This window comes from Pipistrellus hanaki, assembly GCF_964339955.1.
Source record: "Pipistrellus hanaki genome assembly, chromosome: 11".
Classification (NCBI taxonomy): Eukaryota; Metazoa; Chordata; class Mammalia; order Chiroptera; family Vespertilionidae; genus Pipistrellus; species Pipistrellus hanaki.
The window spans coordinates 68,432,492-68,454,551 of record NC_140513.1 but is presented as its reverse complement, the minus strand read 5'-3'; the positions used below and the strand labels follow the sequence as shown (position 1 = coordinate 68,454,551).

Genomic DNA, 22,060 nt, shown 5'->3' with positions numbered 1-22,060 from the left:
TGTGAAAGGTTATATGAATCTTTTGATAACATGCAAAGTCTTTTTCTGTATAGAGGGCTCATTATAGTTTTCATGATATCGTCAAAGGCGTCCATCCTTCAAATAGTTAGGAACTATTGCCCTAAAATGGATTTACAATTTATAGTGCAATCTTCATTCTGAGTACCATAATAGTAGTTTAATTTATCTTTCAGACAGTGTACGTATACATTTGGTAATTGTGAACGTAATTTTCAATTCATTCAAAACAAATGAACCTTCATCAGAATCTTACTTACAAAAAGATTTGCTTATGTTGGCACACAATGCAATATACAAATCATGTATCATAAAAATGTACACTTGAAAATCTATATGATCCTTTTAACCATTATCACCCAAAAAATTTAATAATTTTTTTTTAAAGATTTGCTTGCATCAGCTGATGGTTTAATGTAAGTTTATTTGACCACAGAGATCCTGTTACTTAGGAACACATAATGACATTTTAGTAACATGATGTATTTTTCTTCCAAACTAATGTGTGGTTAGTGCAATTGCCTGTTATGTTTAAAGCGGTCTGTTTTCCCTTGTGTGTACTCACATTCCTCACATTTTGTGCAAAGGAAAAAATATGCTAGACAGTTAGGTTTGATTTTATCTCCATGTTAATGTAGAAAAAGAAACATAACTTCAAAGAAGAAATAGTTATGATTTTTTTAGTTGAGTGATCACTAAGCTCTTCATCAAGTGAGAAACACTCCGTTCCCTGTAAACAGCTGGGGCAGAGCGACTGGCAGGGCTTCAGTCTTTGCTGTTTGTGTGCAGCGCGAGGCCGCTCCGACCTGGGTCTGAGTTAGGACGTGCCGCCGTGTTGGTATGCGTAGGACTGAGCATGGCTGTTTTAGCTGAGCTAACAATGTTTTATAGGTGCCTCTGCATCTGTTGGGTGAGGTCCAGTCACAGGGGCAGTAAGGAAATAATTAAACCCCCAGTGAAAACAATCTGCTCCTAAACTTTCCCCAAGTGTGTGACAAGGAGGACTTCAACTCAGCGTTTCCGTTTCCGGAGGGGAGGCCCTGCTCTGCGCGCTGCCCTGGGGCACCTGCCCTGGGAGATGGGTGTGGGCGGACGGGACTCAGGACAGCCCTCACAGTCGCTCTGGGCGCTGCTGTGCGTCCCGCCGGAGCCTGGTCCTCGTCAGAGAGTGCACGCTGGCTCCACCCGGTGTGCTAGGCCCGCCATTCTCCCACTTATTTCACACTAAGGACTGAAGTTCCCGGAATAATTATTATACCCAATAGTATCTATTGTATCAAGTTAGAGGCCTGGCAACCTTGAGCAAGTCACTGACCCTTCCTGCCTGCTGGTTTCCCAGCCCCTGACCTGGCATTCACCTGCCTGGCACTCTCATGGACATCACCTCGCTCACCCTTCCCGCAGCCTTGGGAGATGGTCGTCCCCCGATGGGAGGGACGTGCAGACTAGAAATCAGAGTGTGACTTGGCCAAGCCCACAGCTAGAGGGGTTCCAGTTCAGAGCCTGTTGAGCTACAAAGGATGAACCACATGTTCCGTAGACTTCTAGGATGTAGGGGCCCCGGTCATCTGGCGTCAGTGAGAGCTGGCCGGGACTCCTGACCTTCGGGGTACTGTTAGTGTGTTTGAATTTTAAGCTTGCCTCTTCAGCTGCAGACAGGAACCGTTATCGTGTCAGTCTGTACATGCCTCTCCTATGAGGACACTGTTTCCTAAATAAGGGAACGTGGTGGATAGATATTGTAGAGGGTTTCACCCAGCCCTTGGAGTTTTCACTTGAACAGCAGAATTTGAGTACTTCATTCTTTTATGTCAGCATCTCGGAACCGAGTGATCCCTGGTGTGCTTAAATGCTGGCTTGGGGACTTAGGCAATGCTGCTGCTATGCAGAGAAGCCAGTTGATTCCTAAGTATTACCAGCTGTCAGAATGTGACTTGTTTGTACAGTATGCTCTAGCTTTCTGAAGTTCTTATGCAGGAAATATTAATAAGAGAAATCATTCTTCATTAATTTTATGAATATATAAATCTTTTCCAGTTCAGTTTATCACTTTTTCTGTACAAATCCTTAAAATGTACAGATTCCTTTCTGTTGTTTAGGAGTACTGTTAACATTAGCTGGGTCCTGGGTGGAAATTAGTGTAACTTCACTTAATCCTCTGCCATCTTGGATTTTTAGTCAAAATCTGTTATCTTAAGAATTAACTGACTTTGCCTTAATGATGCCAACTCCTAAATGATGGAGTCATTTGACAGTGGGAGCCAACAGAGAGGTTCTTGCATCTTCCTCACCCTTTTTGGCAGCACCCAATACACCAGGTACCTGTGCCCTCAAATTCAAAAGTGCACACACCCAGACTTTCTGCCTTGTGGACTTCCGTCAGCAGATGCAGGGTAAGGCCCAAGCCAGACAGAGGTGGAGGATGCATGAGCCTCGTCTGTGCCACGCCCTAGCCATCCTGCAGAACTTGCGCTCCGCTAATTGCCTTTCAGGGTTCTGGGCCAAAGGTCAGCAGTCTGTGGTTGTTGCAGATGTGCTCAGGCTCTGTGGTGCTGGAGCTCGAAGGCACAGACACACCAGCTGAACGTCCTTGCCCAGATACACAGAGTTTGACTGCATCCGGAGAAGCGTCTGCTCAGGCCACTCTGCAGCCTGGCTGTTGGGCAGAAGGTGAGAGGAGGACCAGGGGCTTTGGTTGCATGTTCTTTGTGAATCTTAAAAGTTGGCATGTGATTTAGATAGTTCCTTTCTATTTGTTTTAAGGAACAAAGGAGGAGCAGTGGCAGCTAGCTCTTTCCGACAGTAGCAAAGCTGCTTCCTCCAAAGGAAGAGTCTTAAGGAGTACATTTTCCTCAGGCCCATGACCCCTGCTGGGCCACACAGCACTGGCCTGTCCACACAGCTGCTCTATGGTTAGCTCACTGAGTCCCACGAAAGGGAAACGACTGCCCAGTTCATCATCAGGACCCAGGAGGGCACTAGGTACCCCATCTTTGGGCAGTTACTCTCTTACGATTCCAGGCTATACATGCCTTCACCATATCAAGTCTTTTGTGCTTTTTGAAATAGTATCTATAATAATAAGAGCATAATATGCTAATTAGACCAGATAGCCGAACGACCTTCCAGACGTCTTTCCACACGAAGCCACGGCAGCGGGGGCTAAGACAGGTGGTTAGGGGTGATCAGGCAGGCAGGAAGAGTGGTTAGGGGCTATCAGGCAGGCAGGCCGGCCGGCCAGCAGTGAGGAGCCAGTGGTCCCGGATTGTGAGAGGGATGTCCGACTGCCAGTTTAGGGCAATAAACTGGCAGTTGGACATCCCCCTAGGGGTCCTAGATTGTGAGAAGGTGCAGGCCGGGCTCTAGTCTTATCTATAATAAGCCAAGTCTCAAAATTAAAAATGTAATTAGTATTCCTTGTACATATGTGCAAAGATGACACCATTCATATTTTCAGACCATGACTAGGTCAGCAGTTCCTTTGTATACATATGTGTTAGTAATTATAGGACATCTGCGTGTTTTCTAACATTGCATTGTGAAGAATGTTTGCTATCAGGACATTGATCACTTTTTTTTAAAATGTGTTTGAAACTTCCTATGAAGAGCATGATGAAATTTCAAGGCTGCAAAAGTTCAGTGCCAGACATTTCATAAAATAATTATAGTAAAATCAGTTGAAGTAACTGATTTTTTCTTCTGACTTAAGAACACAGCTTCAGTCAGTCATTCTGATTTTCAGCCTTCCTAGAGATTCTGCTCCCCACAGGGTGCCCCTGAGCGCACAGTAGGGTCTCACTGTGCTCCTGGGCTTGTGTCCTCCAAGGCTGCTGGGAATGGCTCAGTCTGCCTGGGTCTCATGAGGCTTGGACGTTCTTAAAACTTGGGGCCAGGGGGACTCAAGAAGAGGGGACTCAGGACCCACCATGCTTCATTGCTTTGCATCTTGTTCTGCCTGCCTATTGGTTTGCTTGTCTTTTTGATTTCCTACTTATTGCCCCTACAACACTGGGTGCTCCAAGAGCAGTCCTCACCTAATCTTCTTATCTCCTTTTAAGAATAGCATCTGGAACATAGCTAATTAAAGCTGAATGAAAAAGGAGTGCAGGAAAGGCTCAGTATCCACCTGTGTTGTCCCAGGATGCTATATCTGTTGAATCACTTTATTCAGGTTGAGCCCCCTCCAAAAATGATTTTGTTTACTGTTTAGATTGCCTTTAACCAGCGATTTTAACCTTTTTCATCTCATGGCACACACTAATTAGTAAAATTTTATGGTATACCAAAAAAATAAGGTGGGTTTTTGTTTTTTGCCGATCTGACAAAAAAAATAGGTATAATTTCACACAGGATGGCTATTGTTTTGATGGCTGTTATCATTTTATTAAAGTATATTTTTATTTATTTTAGAGAGAAAGGGATAGGGAGAGAGATATAGAACCATCCATGATGAGAAAGAATCATGGATTGGCTGCCGCCTGTGTGCCCCCTTACTGGGGATTGAGCCCACAGCATGGGCATGTGCCCTGACCAAGAATTGAACCGTGACACTCAACCACTGAGCCACACCAGCTGGGCTGCTGTCGTCACTTTTTGACAATGTAAGAGAAAAGGAGGTTAGTGCCCCTGACTAGTCAGGTATTTCATGTTTCTAAGACACTTGAGGTACATCAGTTGAAAATCTCTATAGGTCTATGCATTTACATTCACATAGCAAGAGGTTTCTTGTTAAATGAATGGATAGCCATATCTTCTTATTTTTACCTGACTCTTAAATTCAACTTGGCCAGTTTAAATTAGTTAATGCTCCTACATTTTGAAACTAGTTATATATCTCAACTTTTTATTCCATAGATTATTTTTCTGTTTTTAACCACTTAGTTTAATCCTTGGCTTTTGATTCTAACAGTCTCCATCACATTATTATTCTTGTTTATGTTATAATCTCAAAATAGCTATTAATACAAGGGGACTTAGAAGGCTTAGAAATTAATGCTCAAGTGGGTAAACTGAACTTTCACAAGTCGGCTAGGATGACCAAAATTGGTACTCAGGTACCTGATTCCTGGTATAATTATATCTGATTCCTGGTATAATTTGAATTAGTTTTATCTGTAATAATCAACTTTGGTGAATATGCTAATTGTCTCAATTTCATATGAAATGTACACACATGCATATACACTTCCCAGATGCTTTTCATGTTGTGCTTCTCATAACAGCCTTGTCAGGTGAGGGTGGGAGGTTCTGAGGGGGTGAGAGAACTATTAAAAGATTAAATAACTGCAGTTCAAGATTGGGGTAGCCTCTGCAAGGGTGCCAAGGCTGGAACTTTCAAGACACAAAACTGATAGTAACAAAGAACTCAGCAGAGTTTCTACATGTGCCTACTATAAATTATTTAGACTAAAGATAAAAGCTTTTGGTAGAGTCTGATACATAGTGACTATTGATAGTTTTGTGTTAAATTGAACTGAGGGGAAGGACACATACCCTTGAGCAAATCAGGGCAAGGAAGATGAGTGCTAAGAGTGACCAATAGAGTGAAGATTCCAAAATCTCATGCGCTAGGTTACATTTGTAAGTGTAGAGTCAAAGATTAGGAAAATCTATTTTAAGCAAATTCCATTGCTTTTCATAAAATCTTTTGATCTTGAATAAACAAATATGGTAATCTTAATATACTATTACACTTCTTGGAATTGCAGAAAACTTTCAAAATAGTATGGACATGTGTATCCTTCTCCCAGCTTCCCCTAATATTAATAATCACATTAATAACCATAGTACAATTATCAACACCAGGAAATTAACAATACAATAGTGTTTTAATTTCACACATATAATTAATAGAAGAAACTAAAGCTGACCCAGTAATTAAGTGTACTTATACCAATAATTGTATCATCGGTTCTTTAAGAAAAACATTTTTAAAAATTTTTTAAATTGATTTCTTTAGGGAGGAAGGGCGAGGAAGAGAGAGCGATGGGAACATCAATGATGAGAGAGAATTATTGATCAGCTGCCTCCTGCCTGCCCCCCTAATGGGGATTGAACCCAGAACCCGGGCGTGTGCTCTGACCAGAATTGAGCCCAGGACCCTTCAGTCCACAAGCTGATGCTCTATCCACTGAGACAAACCAGCTAGAGTTGAAAATTAATATATTATTGTTTTAACATTGGAGTAACAAACAGAACACTCATTCATAACTTCCACCAGTAATTTTTTCTGCGCACTTCCTGGTTTTGAAACAGAACTTACACGATTTATAAATGGCCTTCAAGTGTCCGCTGATAGTGCTGGTCACAGGCTGCTGGTCAAGGACAAGCATGCTTTGTCCAGATTCTCAGTCTGCTCCGCAGTGCACAGCCTCCTGCTTCCTGAGGGAGCCCTCCGGGGGGATGGCTTCATTCTCCCGCGTGAAGCTGAAGCCTTCGCTAAAGTCTAGAAGACTACACCTTCTAGATGTATTTCTGGCTGTTCGTCTCTAATGAGTCAGGTATACTACAATAGCTTAATAATACTGAGTGTAACATAACATGATGTCTTTCTTGATGATAAATGCTGCTACAGTAAATATATAAATACAGGTTTAATTGACAAAGGACATGCGGAATTACTTTATATTCTGTGGCTTAAGAACAATACTTGAATATGATCTTATGCATGAAAATGCATAGGGTGATATTTCTCTTGTTTTAATATAATTGTTTTCAAGATGAAGATGTTCCAGTGTTGAATCGTCATCTTCTTTGGCATTGCAGATTTGTTCTGGGAGAACATGCCTAAGGAAAAGTAGACGTGAAAGTCAGAATGGTTCAAGTAATATACTGCCTTCATAATTTAGGAGTTAAATTATATATTTATTTTTAAATTTTATTTTTTCATTTAATAAAGTTAGAGTCCTTTTTTATATTATATACCAGAAAAGATTCAGAATACATCAAAGATCTAAATGTGAGTAAATGAAGACATTTACTCTGACCAGAATTCTGCATTATGGTCAGAAGTATGGTTGTGCCCTGGGTTCAGGGAAGATCTTCCTGCTTATGACATAAACTAGAAGCTCTGAAAGATGAGATTAATAAATTGACTACTGGGTGTTAAAGAATGCACTTAAAAGACAAATGGCAAACTAGGAGCAGATATTTGCAACTTTTATCACAGATAAAGGGCTTATATACAAAGACCTAAACATCTAGAAGGAAGGGGGAAAAGGGGGGGGAGGGGGAGAAGGTAACTAGTTCACAAGAGAAACAATGAAATGTGTGAATGTGAAAAGATACTCAGTTTCATTCATGATGAGAGAACTGTCAGTTGAAAGTATGCTGGCATATCACTCTCACCAGACTTGCTACCCAAACGTCCAAAAGCTCGTCCACATGTCCTGACAGTGAGGCTGTGGAGGACCAAACACCACTGCAGGGAATTCACTGCTCTATCAAAAGAATTTTTGCATTATCTAGCAAAATTACATGTGTATTTTATCACCCTGCAACCCCAGTTTTAGGAATTGATCCCAAAGTGAGACTAAAAAATAAAAAACAATCTAACAAAGTTGTGCATTTTGGCATTTGTAGTAAGTAGTAAAAGAATGGAAACAATAAAATGTATATCAATAAGGAAATGGTTGCATAATATATCTGCAAAGTACAATACTATTCAGTTATAAAATGGAATGAAGAAATTCTTTATATACTGATATGGAATGATATCCTTGACATAATTTTAAAAAAGTAAAGAATGAAAGTAAGCACATTCTCTAGAGAGGTAAATGAAGTTTTCTGTGGAATACTTGTATGTTAATTATGGGAAGGATGGGGGAATATTAATATGCATGTAAGTATTTACATACTGGAAATACTGGAAAATGCTCCCAGTATTTTCCAAAAGAAATACTGGAAGGATAAACTAAAAGTTAATTTACAAATTTAACATATGGGAAAGGATGGATTACAGTGTAAGGGATAAACATAGGAGAAAGACTTCTTTGTTATACAGTTTTGATGTTGGAATCATATAAATGTTTAACATAGGAAAAATAATATTAAATAGAAAAATACAATTGCTAAAAACCAAAAATGAAGACCATTTCTGAGCATGTTCTAAGTTGTTAACTCATTGTGATAGATGAGATGGCTGTATTTCAGGTGTGCATCCTTTGTGGAGCACACTGTACAGAAATAGAGCTACCAAAGATATCACAGACTCTCTTGTGTTACTCATAATAATGGTCTTATCATTTCCATGCTAATGTTTTTATATTTTAATATAATACATGTAAATTGATATTGTTGGAAACCTAGATTTTCATTGTAAGATAAGTTTAAAACAAAAGGAATACTCTATAATGTTAGATTTGAATTGGGAATGTCAGTATAAACTCATTCTTTTTCTTTACAAAATGCATGTTTTCTGGCAGTCCACTTAACCTCCTCAAAGCACAACAGCACACTTGGGAGGGACATGCGTGGTGTGCAGATTGGATCCCCTGGTACTGCTCCCATGAGAGGAGCTGGGCTCTGGAGCAAGGCCGCCCAGGTGTGCAGTAGGAAATGTAGTAGTTAACTGACTAGGGGCAATGCGGACGGTCCAAGTACATAGGAGCCAGCTTGAAGGGCTACCATTGACCAAGGATAGGACAGTGTAAGAGCAATAATTATAATTGATTGAAACATCCCAAATGTGCAAAACCGTAAGTCCACGTTGATTCTCCAGAGAGGGAGCCAAAACAAAATAATAAAACAAAAACACTTAATCACCAATTAATTTTTTCCTGAGATAGCCACTATTAACATTTTAACATATTTTATGATCTTTTTATTCATATATAATACATCTATATAATTTTCCAGTTTTATAGGGATGTAATCCTATCTAATAAAAGAGTAATATGCAAATTAACCACTGCTCTGCTACACCTACTAGCCACACCCACCAGCCAATCAGAAGCAAGTATGCAAATACACCCAAAAAAGATGTCTACAGCCACAGAGAGCAGGAGGGAGGCTTGGGTTTCCCCAGCAATGGAGGAAGCCAAGCTTTCCACCTGCCCTTGCCAGCCTAAGCCTCCACTCAAGGCTACAAAGTTTCAATGATAGAAGGTACATAAATCCCAACAGAAATGGCTGCTGCCACAGAGCATGCAGAAGGTTTGGCTCCGCTCCAGGCTACAAAGTTTCAATTGTAGAAGATAAATAAACCCCAGATACCAGGGCCTCTGCTTGGGTCACCAGGGCGCGTGGCCAGCCTGCAAACCACCACAGGCCCCTCGCCCAAGCTGCCCCATGCTCCAAGGGAACCCCCACCGTGATCTGGGACACCCTTCAGGGCAAACCAGCTGGCCCCCACCCATGCACCAGGCCTCTATCCTATCTAATAAAAGAGTAATATGCAGATTGACTATCACTCCAACACACAATATGGCTGTCCCCATGTGGTCAAAGATCCTGCCCCCATGTGGACACAAGATGGCCAGCAGGGGAGGGCAGTTGGGAGGGACCCAGGCCTGCAGGGGAGAGCAGTTAGGGGTGACCAGGCCAGCAGAGGAGGGAAGTTAGGGGCAAACAGGCTGGCAGGGGAGCAGTTAGGCATCAATCAGCCTGGCAGGGGAGTGATTAGGGGTGATCAGGCTGGCAGGCAGAAGCAGTTAGGGGAAATCAGGAAGGCAGGAAGGTGAGCAGTTGGGAACCAGCAGTCCTGGATTGTGAGAGGGATGTCTGACTGTTTGTTTAGGCCTGATCCCTGTAGGATTGTGAAGGGTGCAGAAGGCTGCCCTCCCCTGCTGGACTAATCACCCACAACTGCCCTTCCTTTGCAGGCTTGTTCCCTCCCAACTGCCTTCCCCTGCTGCCATCTTGTGGTGGCCATCTTGTGTCCACATGGGGGCAGCCATCTTATGTTTTGTAGTGATGGTCAATCTGCATACAACCCCCCCTGCACAGTTTCGTGCATCGGGCCTCTAGTTGACATATAATATTGTATTATTTGAGGTGTACAACAAATGATTTGATGTGTGTATATATTGGGAAATGGTTGCCACAGTAAGTTTAGTTAACATCTGTCACCTTTCATATTTCCAAATATGTAACCAGCTTTTTCTTCTGGCATTTTAAAAAGGGAATTGATCATTTTTCTAACCTTTCAGAGTAACAAAATGGCCCCAGTTGATAAGAAAATTTCTTTACAGAAGAATTCCAGCTAGCAAATATGGAAAAAATGACAAAAACAAAAATTCACCATTTTATTACCCCTAGGGAAATAACAGATTTAAGCAACAGTCATCTGTGTGTGAGGCCTTTGATTTAGGGGTGGAGGAGAAAGGTCATAATGGAGGCCGTGGCCTCCTAAATCCCCCCTGAAGCAGGACAAACAGGCCGATGCCTCCTAAGGAAGTGAAAGAGGAGGCAAGCATATAGCCTGACCTCGCAAGGGTTTTAGCCAAATATTTTGAAAGCAAATCTTACGAAGTCTACCCCACCACACCTCTTCCACAGGCTTTTAGAAACTCTTGACCCTTTCCCTGTCTAGTTTAAATGTGTTTGGAATTTGAGAACTATGGAAAAGAGTTTGGATACTATTCAGGGTCATGGTCAGTGACCTGCCTCTCCTGTTAACGCACTAACCTAGGTTCCCGGTGAACCCTGCTCCTCATGCACCCTGGGGAGAGGAACACATCAGAGAGTGTGTCTCCACAGGTGAGGGATACGGGGTCTTCATAAACGTATTTAGAATTATCAGCACCATAATCTAATGCCTGATGCCCCATTTCAACCTGTTTTTAATGTTCTAAGTATCTATCTATATAAAAGCTTAATATGCTAAGTGTCCTACCATTCATTTGACTGTTTGTACAGTTGCTATGACGCATACTGATCACTAGAGAATAGACACTCTGACCAGTAGGTTAGCTTGCTGCTGGAGTCCAGCCACTCGGGACTGGACCAGTTGGGCCTGATGTGCCCTGGAGCCCTCCCATGGCTCCTCCCTGGCCCCAGTCGTGCACTAGTGGGTCCCTCAGCCTGGCCTGTGTCCTCTCACAATCTGGTACCCCTCGGGGGATGTCAGTTTCAGCCTGATCCCCACAGGCTGGGCCGAGGAACCCCGCTGGTACATGAATCTGTGTGCAAGGCCTCTAGTTATATAATAATACTTTGAAAAATTTTACTCTGAAAGTTTGCAAATATATAGCATTAGAAGAAAACAATGAATTCTTATGTATGTATTGTATTATCTTCTGGCTTCAACAGTTATTTAGATTTACCAATCTGGCTTAATGCAACTCTCATCACTTTTTTTCTTAAAGTAAATCCCAGACATCATGTCATAGTAGTTTAATTGTATGTTTTGTCAGTCGCAACAATTCAAATGGGTACTTGAAAAAGCCAAACTTTACCGTATCTTGTTGTTGTTCAGCCTCAGAAAATGCAGTGCTTTCATTTCTTGTACCCCTGGTGGTATCGACTTGAAGTTATTGTGATCCAGAAATAACTCTCTCAGAGAATGGTACGCCCCATAGAAGGAGACTCGGTCCACGCCGTCATCAGAGAGGTTGTTAAATGACAGGTACAGGTACTCTAGGCCTGGCTCCATGTGGCCAAACACGTAGCCAGGAATGCGCTCGATCCTGTTCCCCAGGAGCACGAGGTGCAGCAGCGACTTGGGGAGGTAGGAGGGGACGTGGTAGAGCCGGTTGTAGGAAAGGTCGATGGATTCGAGATTTCTGCAGCAAAGAAACGAGTAAACAGCGGTGCGTCAGGGCAGGACTGGGAGCTCTAAGTTTATTTTTATTTATTTATTTATTATTATTATTTTTTAAATATATTTTATTGATTTTTACACAGAGAGGAATTGAGAGGGATAGAGAGTTAGAAATGTCGATGAGAGAGATACATCGACCAGCTGCCTCTTGCACACACCACACTAGGGATGTGCCCGCAACCAAGGTACGTGCCCTTGACCGGAATTGAACCCAGGACCTTTCAGTCCGCAGGCCGACGCTCTATCCACTGAGCCAAACCGGTTTGGGCTGGGAGCTCTAAGTTTAGACAAGGCCGTCAGGATGCTTGCAGGTTTTCCTTCCAGCACTCGGTGCAGGGATACCACTGGGTGCCACCGTGGCTGTGCATGTGCTTACCTGGGCACAGCCAGTTGGTTTCCACCAGAGAGGAGCACCAGGATTCAGAAAGGTAACCGTGAGGCTCTAGGAAGTCCCCAAATAACCCTAAGGTCAGACTTGACTCAGAAGTGAAATCCAGGGAGTTCTGGCCAACATCAGATTGCCTATTCCTAAAGCCTGCAATGGTTCCCGCAAAGAAATGGCAGTGACATCTGATCGGGGCTCAGCCTGCTTTCCCACATGGCTTACTCTGCGTTCTGAACGGCAGGGCTTCCGCTGGCCTTCCGGGAGGGCTGCGGCTGGGCCAAGCATTCTCATCTGTTTGGTAAGACTGGAGATGGAGATAGTCTGGAGGGCGTGGGGCAGTGCAGCCCAACACTTTTACCTGAGGGGCGGAGGGAAGGGCAGGTTCCTTCCTCACTCTGTGCAGGGGTCACTCCCTTAACCCGCAAGACCGCTCAGTGAGGTCCACAGAGTGCGTGTCATGGTGGTCAGACCTCGTGTCCCTGCGCAGGCTCCGTGTGGCTGGTGTCCACAGTGTTAGTGACTGTGGTCACTCATCCTCACACCCGCCATGACACCAACATTTGAACCCTATGAAGGTGGCCACGTTCTGGGGCGGGAGGGGTTTGCTAAGAAAGGCTGCTGCCACCTCCTTCGTGTCTCCATGTTCAGACCCTCTTCAATAATGGCAGAAAGAAGGAATTGTCTCAAAAAGCCTAATTATAACATATACTTACTCTTGGTTTATCCAGGCTAAAGGAGCAATCCTATTTTCTTCAATTTTATTGTGACATAGTATAATGACATTGATATTTCTGGTATGATTGAAACAGATTTCAGTTATCTCTTCAATTTGATTATTTTCTAGGTATAATTCCTATAATTAAGAGAAAAGACATATTTTTCCTGTTGGTTGCTAAATACATTCAATTTTATAGAAATTAAAATAGCATTGTAGGCTGTTCTCATTAATATTATCTAAAGCCTTTACTGCCCCCTCAAGGGAATTCATGTTCTAAGCTGTTAAATTTTCTAATTAGAAAATGTATTGTTTGTCATTTTATTTAATTACTAGAGGCCTGGTGCATGAAATTCATGCACTGGGGCAGGGGGAGCTCTCTCAGCCCAGCCTGCACCCTCTCCAATCTGGGGCCCCTTGGGGAATGTCTGACTGCCAGTTTAGGCCCGATCCCTGTGGGGGATCGGCAGTTGGGCATCCCTCTCACAATCCAGGACTGCTGACTCCCAACTGCTTGCCCGGCTGCCAGCCTGATCACCCCCTGCAAGCCTGACTGCTCCCCTGCTGGCCTGATTGCCCCCAACTGCCCTCCCCTGCCAATCTGGTCTCCCCCAACTGCCCTCCCCTGCTGGCCATCTTGTGGCGGCCACCTTGTGACCATATGGGGGTGGCTATTTTGTATGAAGGCATGACAATCAATTTGCATATTACCTCTTTGTTATATAGGATTTTTAACCATAAAATGTTACAAGATATCCTATGCCGTAATAACTGGAAAAAGCTTTCCTAATTTATAAAACTTTATTCACATAAATTATTTCATTTGACAAGAAAATAAGTAGAAAGTATCATCCCACTTAGCACTAGAGAGAATCAGGCCTAGGACATGAGCAGCCATGCCCAGTGTTACTCGCTCATCGAATATGACGAAACTCGTCCTAGCTTGGCCTCACTCACAAGTGCTGTCTGTAATATTTTTAGGCTCATGTTTTCTGGTCTTGCTTTTGTATTGAAAATAAATGAAAGCTCATCAAGAGCTTTCATTTAATGTCAGGGAGAAGTTTACTAGAACTTTAATGTCCAGCAGCTAGTTGTCTTCATATGTGATTTCATTTGGCATTACAGTTTTCACACAACAAGGATATTGGAATTCAGAAGTAGAATTGGTATGTATATCCAGTGTGACTTTTTGTTCCTTTAGTAGAAATTTCCCCTCTTTGTTACTTAAATTTGCTCTTTATCAGAAATTGGTAGAGACTTCTAACTCTTTGCTTTTACCTTTGTGTGCATTTGGGTGCAAACTAGATCAGTGGGTCCCAAACTGTGTACAGCGCACTTATTAAAGTGTGAAAGGAGCCGAAACCGGTTTGGCTCAGTGGTAGAGCGTCTGTCTGCGGACTGAAAGGTCCCTGGTTTGATTCCGGTCAGAGGCATGTACATTGGTTGTGGGCACATCCCCCGTGGGGGGTGTGCAAGAGGCGGCTGGTTGATGTTTCTCTCTCATTGACATTTCTAGCTCTCTATCTCTCTCCCTTCCTCTCTGTAAAATATCAATAAAATATATTAAAATAAATAAATAAATAAATAAACAAACAAATAAATAAATAAATAAAATAAAGTGCGAAAGGAGCCCCAGTCCGGGCGCAGCCCAGGGCACAGCTATCCAAGGCTGTGCCAGGCCGCTCTGCAGTGGGCTCCCAGCCACTCCCTGGCGGCCACCCCCGCAGCAGCGGCATCTCCAGAGGTGAGCTGGGGCAGTGTTGGCCAGGTGGGAGCGTCAGGACTGGGAAGGTGGGCGCATGGCTTCCGTCCATGCAGGGCCACTGCTAGCTCAGGAGGGGCTCCGGGCCGAGCAGGCTGGGGATAGGCGCCAGTCCCGTTGGGACAGTTAAAACTATCTTGCAAGTCAGGGTATTTTTTAGGTTGGAGTTTCTGTTTAAATTGTCAGCTCATTTCCCAGCTGTCATCAGGACCATTTTTTACTTTTTTTAAGGGTCTCTACTCATAATTGTAATTTTGACTCATAATTTCATATAATTTGAAGAGAAAACTGTGTTCAAATTATCATACGTTATGTACACAGCATCAAAACTACCAACTTCAATATGCATCACAGTAATCTCTTAAAATGTATAGTTTGGGGTTTGTGGCGTACTGTATTTAAAGTATAAAACATTAGAAAGAACACTGGCACCTCGATAGAAGCAGGAAGACCCTGTGGTATAATCCTAAATCTGTTCCGTCCCAGACGCAGGTAGGACAGGCTCTTCAAATGTCCGAAAGCCGAAGGATTGACATTGGTTTCACTGAGATCGTTTCCTTCCAGTTCTAAGGTAACCAACCGGCTTAAGCCTATAAAAAATGAAATTATTGTAGTGTTAGGATAATTGGAAAACCATGCAGTTTTTATAACTTTTCAAAGGTCATGTGAGCCCAGCGGTGAAGCTCAGTGGTTGAGCATTGGCCCATGCACCAGTCAGGGTTTCGATCCTTGTCAGGGTGCACACTCCAGGTTGCAGGTTTGATTCCCAGTAGGGGGTGTGCAGGAGGTAGCTGACCCATGATTCTCTCTCATCACTGATATTTCTCTCTTCCTCACCCTTCCTCACTCAATTCAATGAAAATATGTTTTTACAATGTCATGTGAAATTTTCAGTTTATTTGGAGGGCAAATGTTGTAGTTCAGTTCAGCCAAGATTAAACGCTAATGCATGGCCCAATGGGGAGGCAGACTTGTAGAAAAACCATTGCTGTGCTATCTGATCAAAGTGTGTACTCTAAGGGCACTGGCTGGTTGTTCAGTGGTTAGAGCTTCAGCCTGCCAACCAAAGGGTCTCCTCAAATTCAAGGAGATGTACTTGTGTTGCAGGTTCAACCACTGGCCCCAGTCAGGGCACGTGCTGGAGGCAAACAATTGATGTGTCTCTCCCACATAGATGTTTCTCTCTGTCTCTCTGTACCTCCTACCTCCCTATCACTCTCTAAAAAACAATGGACAAAATATCCTCGGGTGAGTATTTAAAAGAATAAAAAATATCTTGGTTGCGGGCACATCCCCAGTGGGGAGTGTGCAGGAGGCATCTGAATCGATGTTTCTCTTTCATCGATGTTTCTAACTCTATTTCTCTCCCTCTCCCTTCCTCTCTGTAAAAAAAAAAAAAAAAAAAAAAAAAAAATCAATAAAATATATTTATTTTTTAAAAGTATGTACTCTAAGGGGTGGGGGTGGGGGTGCGGGTGCGGGTGGGGTGGTTCGGTGATGGTCAGGGTGCCCCACGGAGGCAGCAAAGCCAAGCAGGGACTTGAATCACAGCTGGGTAAAGGAGAAGGTTGTGGGTCATTTGAAGCATTTGTAGGGACAGGTAGGTGTAAAATGGCAGCATAATTGGGGATAGGTGAGGAGTACAGTGCAATGAGGGATTCCTTTTCTGGCATAAGAAGGAGCATTTTTGCCTGCAACCCTCAGTTGATGAACATGCAACATTGAATTTCCATCCCAGTGTTCACTTTATGGCAGAGAATGCATCCAAGTGGACGTTTTGAAAAGGAAATAATCAAAAACTCTCCATGCAATCAAATTGCACTACCAAGAAAGGCCTTTATATAAACAAGTTTTATCTCAATTATTTTTACTGGCCTCAGGAATGGTATGGTGCGAATTAATTGGAAGCTTTAAGAAGAATGGGCAGCTAGATGAGAACATAGCACAGGACCCGTGTGAGGGTGAGAGTGTGTGTGTGAAGAGCATGTAGGGGAATGAGTGTGTGTGTGTGTGTGTGTGCGCGCGCGCGCGTGAGCGTGGGCGCGCCTGTGCGTGAGTGTATGGGTGTCCCCCTCTGTGCCCCACTGCTGCCCGCTGCCCGGGGTGCTTCTAGCTCCGCAGGTGTGGAACAGCTTTGGGGATATTGCAGAATCCTCCTTGTGAGCAAGGGTGCCAGGAGCAGCATGGCTCAGTGTTGAGCCTGCACACCCCACACCAGAAGTTGGTAGGGACTGCTGTGTGTGGAGGGCAGGGGCTGCCCTCCCCTGCCCTGGGTGCTGCTGGGCCATGGAGCTGAGCTCTGGGCAGAGGGAGAGGCCATCATCATGGCACCATCATCCAGCTGCATTCCTGCCAGGGAAGTTAGCCCTGACCTTGCCTGTGAGAAGGGCCACACAGCAGAGCTGGGTGCCAGCAGAGGGGTCTTAACAGGCAGACCCAGCAGTAAATCTGAGGGACCCTTTGTTCTCTGGAGGAAGTTTTGGAGGACAGCCAATGGGGACTGGGCAGTGGGGCTCAAGCAGGGGGAGCTCCTCTTCCGTGGCCTGCAGAGCAGCTGGTTCTGCACTGCCTGCAGTGATCTGAGTGAGGGAGACGGCTCTGGGTGCACAGCTGCGCCAGTGCAGCTGGGCCCAGCGGCAGGTGGGCTTAGACATCTGGCTGGTCGGATTCTGGGCAGAGGCCCCACCCAGCAGGGGCCCATGGCATTGAAAGATTGGAGTACCGAGTTAGGCTGATTTTCTTATCTCCTCCTGTTTGAGGTGCCCAAGGGGTGCCAGCAGGCTAGGCAAAGGTGAGGCATTGGAAGGAGAGGTAGTACCGCTTTCCTCACCCCCAAACTAGGGAATGACCCCCAATGCAAGTCTGTTCAAACCATCTGGGCCAAGACCAGAGTTCCCCCTCAAAGCCTAATTCCACAGGTGAAAGGAGAGCATCTCAGACCAGGGACCTGAAGCAGACCCAGCATCCCTGCTACTAGCTTTGCCGCAGGACTACTGGGGCCCTGCCTGCTTCAGTCAGGTGTCCAAGGCCACACAGGGTAATGACTCATATTGACCTTCATAGGAGGACCTACCGGGAGGCCTGGGACAGACACATCAAGGGGCCAGACTCAATAGCAGAGCAAAATCCAGCGAGCTCACTCCAGATCCAAAGTTCTATTTTCTTCCTTCCATATTTTCTTCTTTGGTTCCCCTCCTCCGCCCCCCTCCCCCCCACTGCTAGTTCTTTAGGTGTCATATTTCTTAGTATTTTTCTTTCTTTTTCTTCGGTCTTTCTTGTTGTTGGTTCTTTTTCATGTTATTTTCTGTTCAGACTTACTTTGTTCTGTAAGCACATGTATAACTGCTGACAACATGTAGTTCTGGTTGAGCTTCACAATTAGCAAGCCTGAGGGCTGATCCCACCCATGAATGGGGCAAAAGCAATCAAGACCCAAATACAACAGAAGGGCCATAAAACCCAAACAAGGTTATTATTGGAGCACCCACCCCTGAATATTAAGGAGACTACACCACTGGGTCCCACAAAAGTCCACTTCTTCAAGACTGGAAGGCATAGCAGTCTTATCCAACACAAGGAAACAAATATTAAAAAAAAAAAAAAAAAAATGGGGGGAGGGGGAGACAAAGAAATAGGCCTCAAATGAAAGAACAGGAGGAACCTCCAAAAAGAGAACTAAATGAAATGAAGGCAATTAAAAAAACAGGAGACAGTTTAAGGGACTTGTGGGACACCATGAAAAGTAACAATATCCACAACATAGGAGTATCAAAAGAGAAAAATGTACAAGGGATAGAGAACCTGTTTGAAGAAATATGGCAGAAAATGTGCCTAAACTGGTGAAGGAAAAAGTCACACATGTTCCCGTGTACCAAAGAGTCACAGGTTCCATTCACATTCAAGGTCATGTGTCTAGGTTGCAGGTTTGATCCCAGACCCTGGTCAATACTTGTGGGAGGCAAACAATTGATGTGTCTCTCTCACATCAGTTTCTCTCTTTTTCCCTCCCTTGCACTGTTTCTGAAAAATGTGGAAAAAATATCATTGGACGAGGAGATAAGTAAATAAGTCACACATTCAGAAAGCTCAGAGAATCCCAAGTACAAAGAACTCAAAGTGTCCCATCCATGCCTATACACATCATAATTAAAATGCCAAAAATAAAAAACAAAGAGAGAATCTTTAACGCAGCAAGAGAAAAGTTACCTACAAAGGAGATCCTATAAGGCTTATATTTCTAATAAGAAACTCTACAGGCCAGAAGAGATGGCATGGCATATTCCAGGTAATGAAAAGCTAAGATCTGAAACCAGGATTACTATATCCAGCAAGACAATCATTCAGAATAGGTGGTGAAATAAGTAGCTTTCCAGCATTGCAAGAAGTGTTAAAGGGACTGCTGAAATAATAAGTAGAAGGAACCCTCGCTGGTTCGGCTCAGTGGATAGAGCATTGGCCTGTGGACTGAAGTGTTCTGGGTTTGATTTCAGTCAAACAGAAGCATGGCCCAGAAGGCTTCACAGGGGAATTTTAGCTAACATTCTAAGAAAAATTAACACCTGTCATCCTCAAACTATTTCAAAAACTGCAAGAGGAAGGAATATTTCCATGTTCTTTTTATGAGGCCAGCATTGTCCTAATTAAAAACCTGATAAAGGCTCTACAAAGAGAAAATTACAGGCCAGTATCCCTGATAATCTAAGGTGCTAAAATCCTCAACTACATATTACCAAATTGGACCCAGCAATACTGTATTATATAAAGATCATACACCATGACCAAGTGGGGTTTATTCTGGAGATGCAAAGCTGTACAATATTTGCAAATCAATAAATGTGATACTTCACATAAACAAAATGAAGTTCAAAAAATCACATGATAATATCAATCAATAAATATAGAAAAACCATTAGACTAGAATTCAGCATCCATTTTTTATTTAGAAAACTCAGCAAAGTGAGAATAGAAGACCCACCTCAACATAATAAGGGCCATATATAACAAACCGATAGCCAACATCATACTCAACTGGACAGAAACTAAAACCATTTCCCCTAAGAACAGGAACAAGACAGGGATCTCTGCTTTTGCCACTCTTATTCAACATAGTACTGAAATTCCTAGCTACAGAAATCAGACAAGAAGAAATAAAATGTATCAAAATTGGAAAGGGAGAGCTAAAACTATCTTTATTTGCAGGTGACATGACATTGAAAATAGAAAATCCTAAAGACTCCACTAAAAGTCTTCTAGATTTAATAAAAGAAATTGGGTAAAGTAGCAGGATACAAAATTAACATCAAGAAATCAGTGGCATTTTTATACACCACTAATGAACTAGCAGAAATAGAAACTTAAAAAAGAATCTCATTTACGAGGGAGAAACCAAGGTGGTGGCATAGGTAAATACGTAAACTGCTGCCTTGCACAACAACTTGAAAACTACAACTAACAAAATGGACATCATCCAGAACCACAGAAGGCTGGCTGAGTGGAAATTCTATAACTAGAAGAAAATAGAAAAGCACACCGAGACTCAGAGGAGCTGCAGGAGGTAGAGATACTGAGATGCGTGCATGGAGAGGACTGGCAACTGAGTGTGCAGTTGGCTTTCTCAATTGGGCGGGAGACAAAAGCTCCTGACTGCGCTGAACTCCAGTTCCGAATGAGACTCTTGGGGACCCAGATTCATTCAGGGAGAAACTGGACTGTCTGACAGCAGGTGGAACTTGAGGATGGCTTTTTCTCAGAAGTGATTGCAGCGATTACCATGGGACACTGAGACACAGGGGCCTATTAGGGCAGAGATGATGGGAAACCAATGCTCTCTGCTCTGCCCTGAGACTCTGCCCCATCCAAGCTGAGCACAGAGGCTTTTGCAAGTCTTATCTCATAAGGGTGTCTCCAGCACAGAAGTTCTTCCAGCATACACCCAGCTGATCCTTGTAGCCAATTGGCCTGGAGGTCAATTCCTCACAGTAATACCAACAACAATCAAGGCTTACCTACAACAAGACTGTGCACATAGCCCACAAAGGGCTGCACCAAGAGTGTCGACCTCAGGTAACTGGGGAGGCTGAACCACTGGGCCCTATAGGACAACTAGCACACAAAGCTACTCTATCAACTCAGGGAAGCAGCCAAAATGTGGAGACAAAGAAACAGATCACAAATGAAAGAAATAGAAGAAAGCAAACATCTGGATATAGAGTTTAAAACCATGGTTATAAGGTTTTTCAAGAATTTCCTAGAAAAGGCCAATAAATTTAGCAAGACCCTCAAAGATATGAAAAAATAACAACTAGAAATTAAGCATACATTGACTGAAATAAAAAATATTATACAGAGATCTAACAGCAGACTAGAAATACAAAGAAACAAAAAACACTCAACCGGAAAAGCAAAAAGAAAAAAGAATCCAAAAATGAGAAGATATTGTAAGGCCCTCATAGCCCCGGCTGCCACCACCACCTTCTGCAGTTTATGGGGGAGGAGGGCTCGGAGGAGGGCTCCGAGAGGGTGGCGGCAGGCAGGGCTGCGAGGGCTGAGTCCTTTGCATGAATTTTGTGCATTGGGCCTCTAGTGAAACCATAAAAATTGTAGAAGAGACCATAGGCAGCAAATTCTCTGGCATCTTGCATGGAAGGATTGTCACCAATACATCTCCTAGGGTTATATAAACAAAGGAAAATATAAACAACCATTACTGGTTTGGCTAAGTGGATAGAGCATCTGTCTGCGGAGTGAGGGGTCCCAAGTTCGATTCCAGTCAAGGGCATGTACATTGGTTGTGGGCATGTCCCCGGTTGGGAGTGTGCAGAAGGCAGCTGATCAATGTTTATCTCTCAGATGTTTCTAGCTTTCTATCCCTCTCCCTTCCTATCTGTAAAAAATCAATAAAACATATTAAGAAAAGAAAATATAAACAAATGGGACTCATCAAACTAAAAAACTTCTGCAAACACACACACACACACACACACACACACACACACACACCATCAAATTGAAAAGGGAACCCACTGTATGAGAGAACATATCTCAAAAATATATAACTTAACAAAAATATACAACTTAACAAAATGAAGACAAATAATCCAATTTAAAAATAGGCAAAGGACCTGAATAGACATTTGTCCAAAAGGGATATACAGAAGGCCAAGATACATATGAAAATATGCTCAAAGTTGCTGATCTTCGGAGAGATGCAATGAAAACGATGAGCTATCACCTCACACTTGTCAAAATGGTTACCATTCAAGTGCTGGTGAGGCTGTGGAGAAAAGGGAGCCCTCGTGCACTGCTGGTGGGAGTGCAGCCTGGTGCAGCCGCTGTGGAGAACAGTGTGGAGCCTCTTCAGAAAACTGAATATGGAACTGCCCTTTGACCCAGACCACACTTCTGGGATCATATCCTATG

The 22,060-nt window shown here is 43.4% G+C and overlaps 2 protein-coding genes and 1 long non-coding RNA gene across 5 annotated transcripts in view; 2 read left to right on the top strand and 1 right to left on the bottom strand.

Annotated features, from left to right (window-relative positions):
• Positions 1 to 22,060, top strand: part of CENPP (centromere protein P) — a 191,546-nt gene that overhangs the window by 121,014 nt on the left and 48,472 nt on the right. The window lies entirely within an intron of this gene.
• ECM2 (extracellular matrix protein 2) overlaps positions 5,828 to 22,060 on the bottom strand; it is a 49,708-nt gene continuing 33,475 nt past the window's right edge. Inside the window, exons 7-10 of the mRNA XM_084899019.1 lie at positions 15,074 to 15,231; positions 12,878 to 13,017; positions 11,415 to 11,741; positions 5,828 to 6,804 (exon numbers count right to left, since the gene is read on the bottom strand). Coding sequence (XP_084755145.1) covers positions 6,636 to 6,804; positions 11,415 to 11,741; positions 12,878 to 13,017; positions 15,074 to 15,231 — 794 coding nt within the window. The 3' untranslated portion in view covers positions 5,828 to 6,635. The remainder of the gene's footprint in view (positions 6,805 to 11,414; positions 11,742 to 12,877; positions 13,018 to 15,073; positions 15,232 to 22,060) is intronic.
• LOC311630193 lies at positions 16,114 to 21,737 on the top strand. Its single transcript, XR_014796343.1, has 2 exons — positions 16,114 to 16,602; positions 16,641 to 21,737. It is a non-coding gene; the product is annotated as an uncharacterized lncRNA (long non-coding RNA).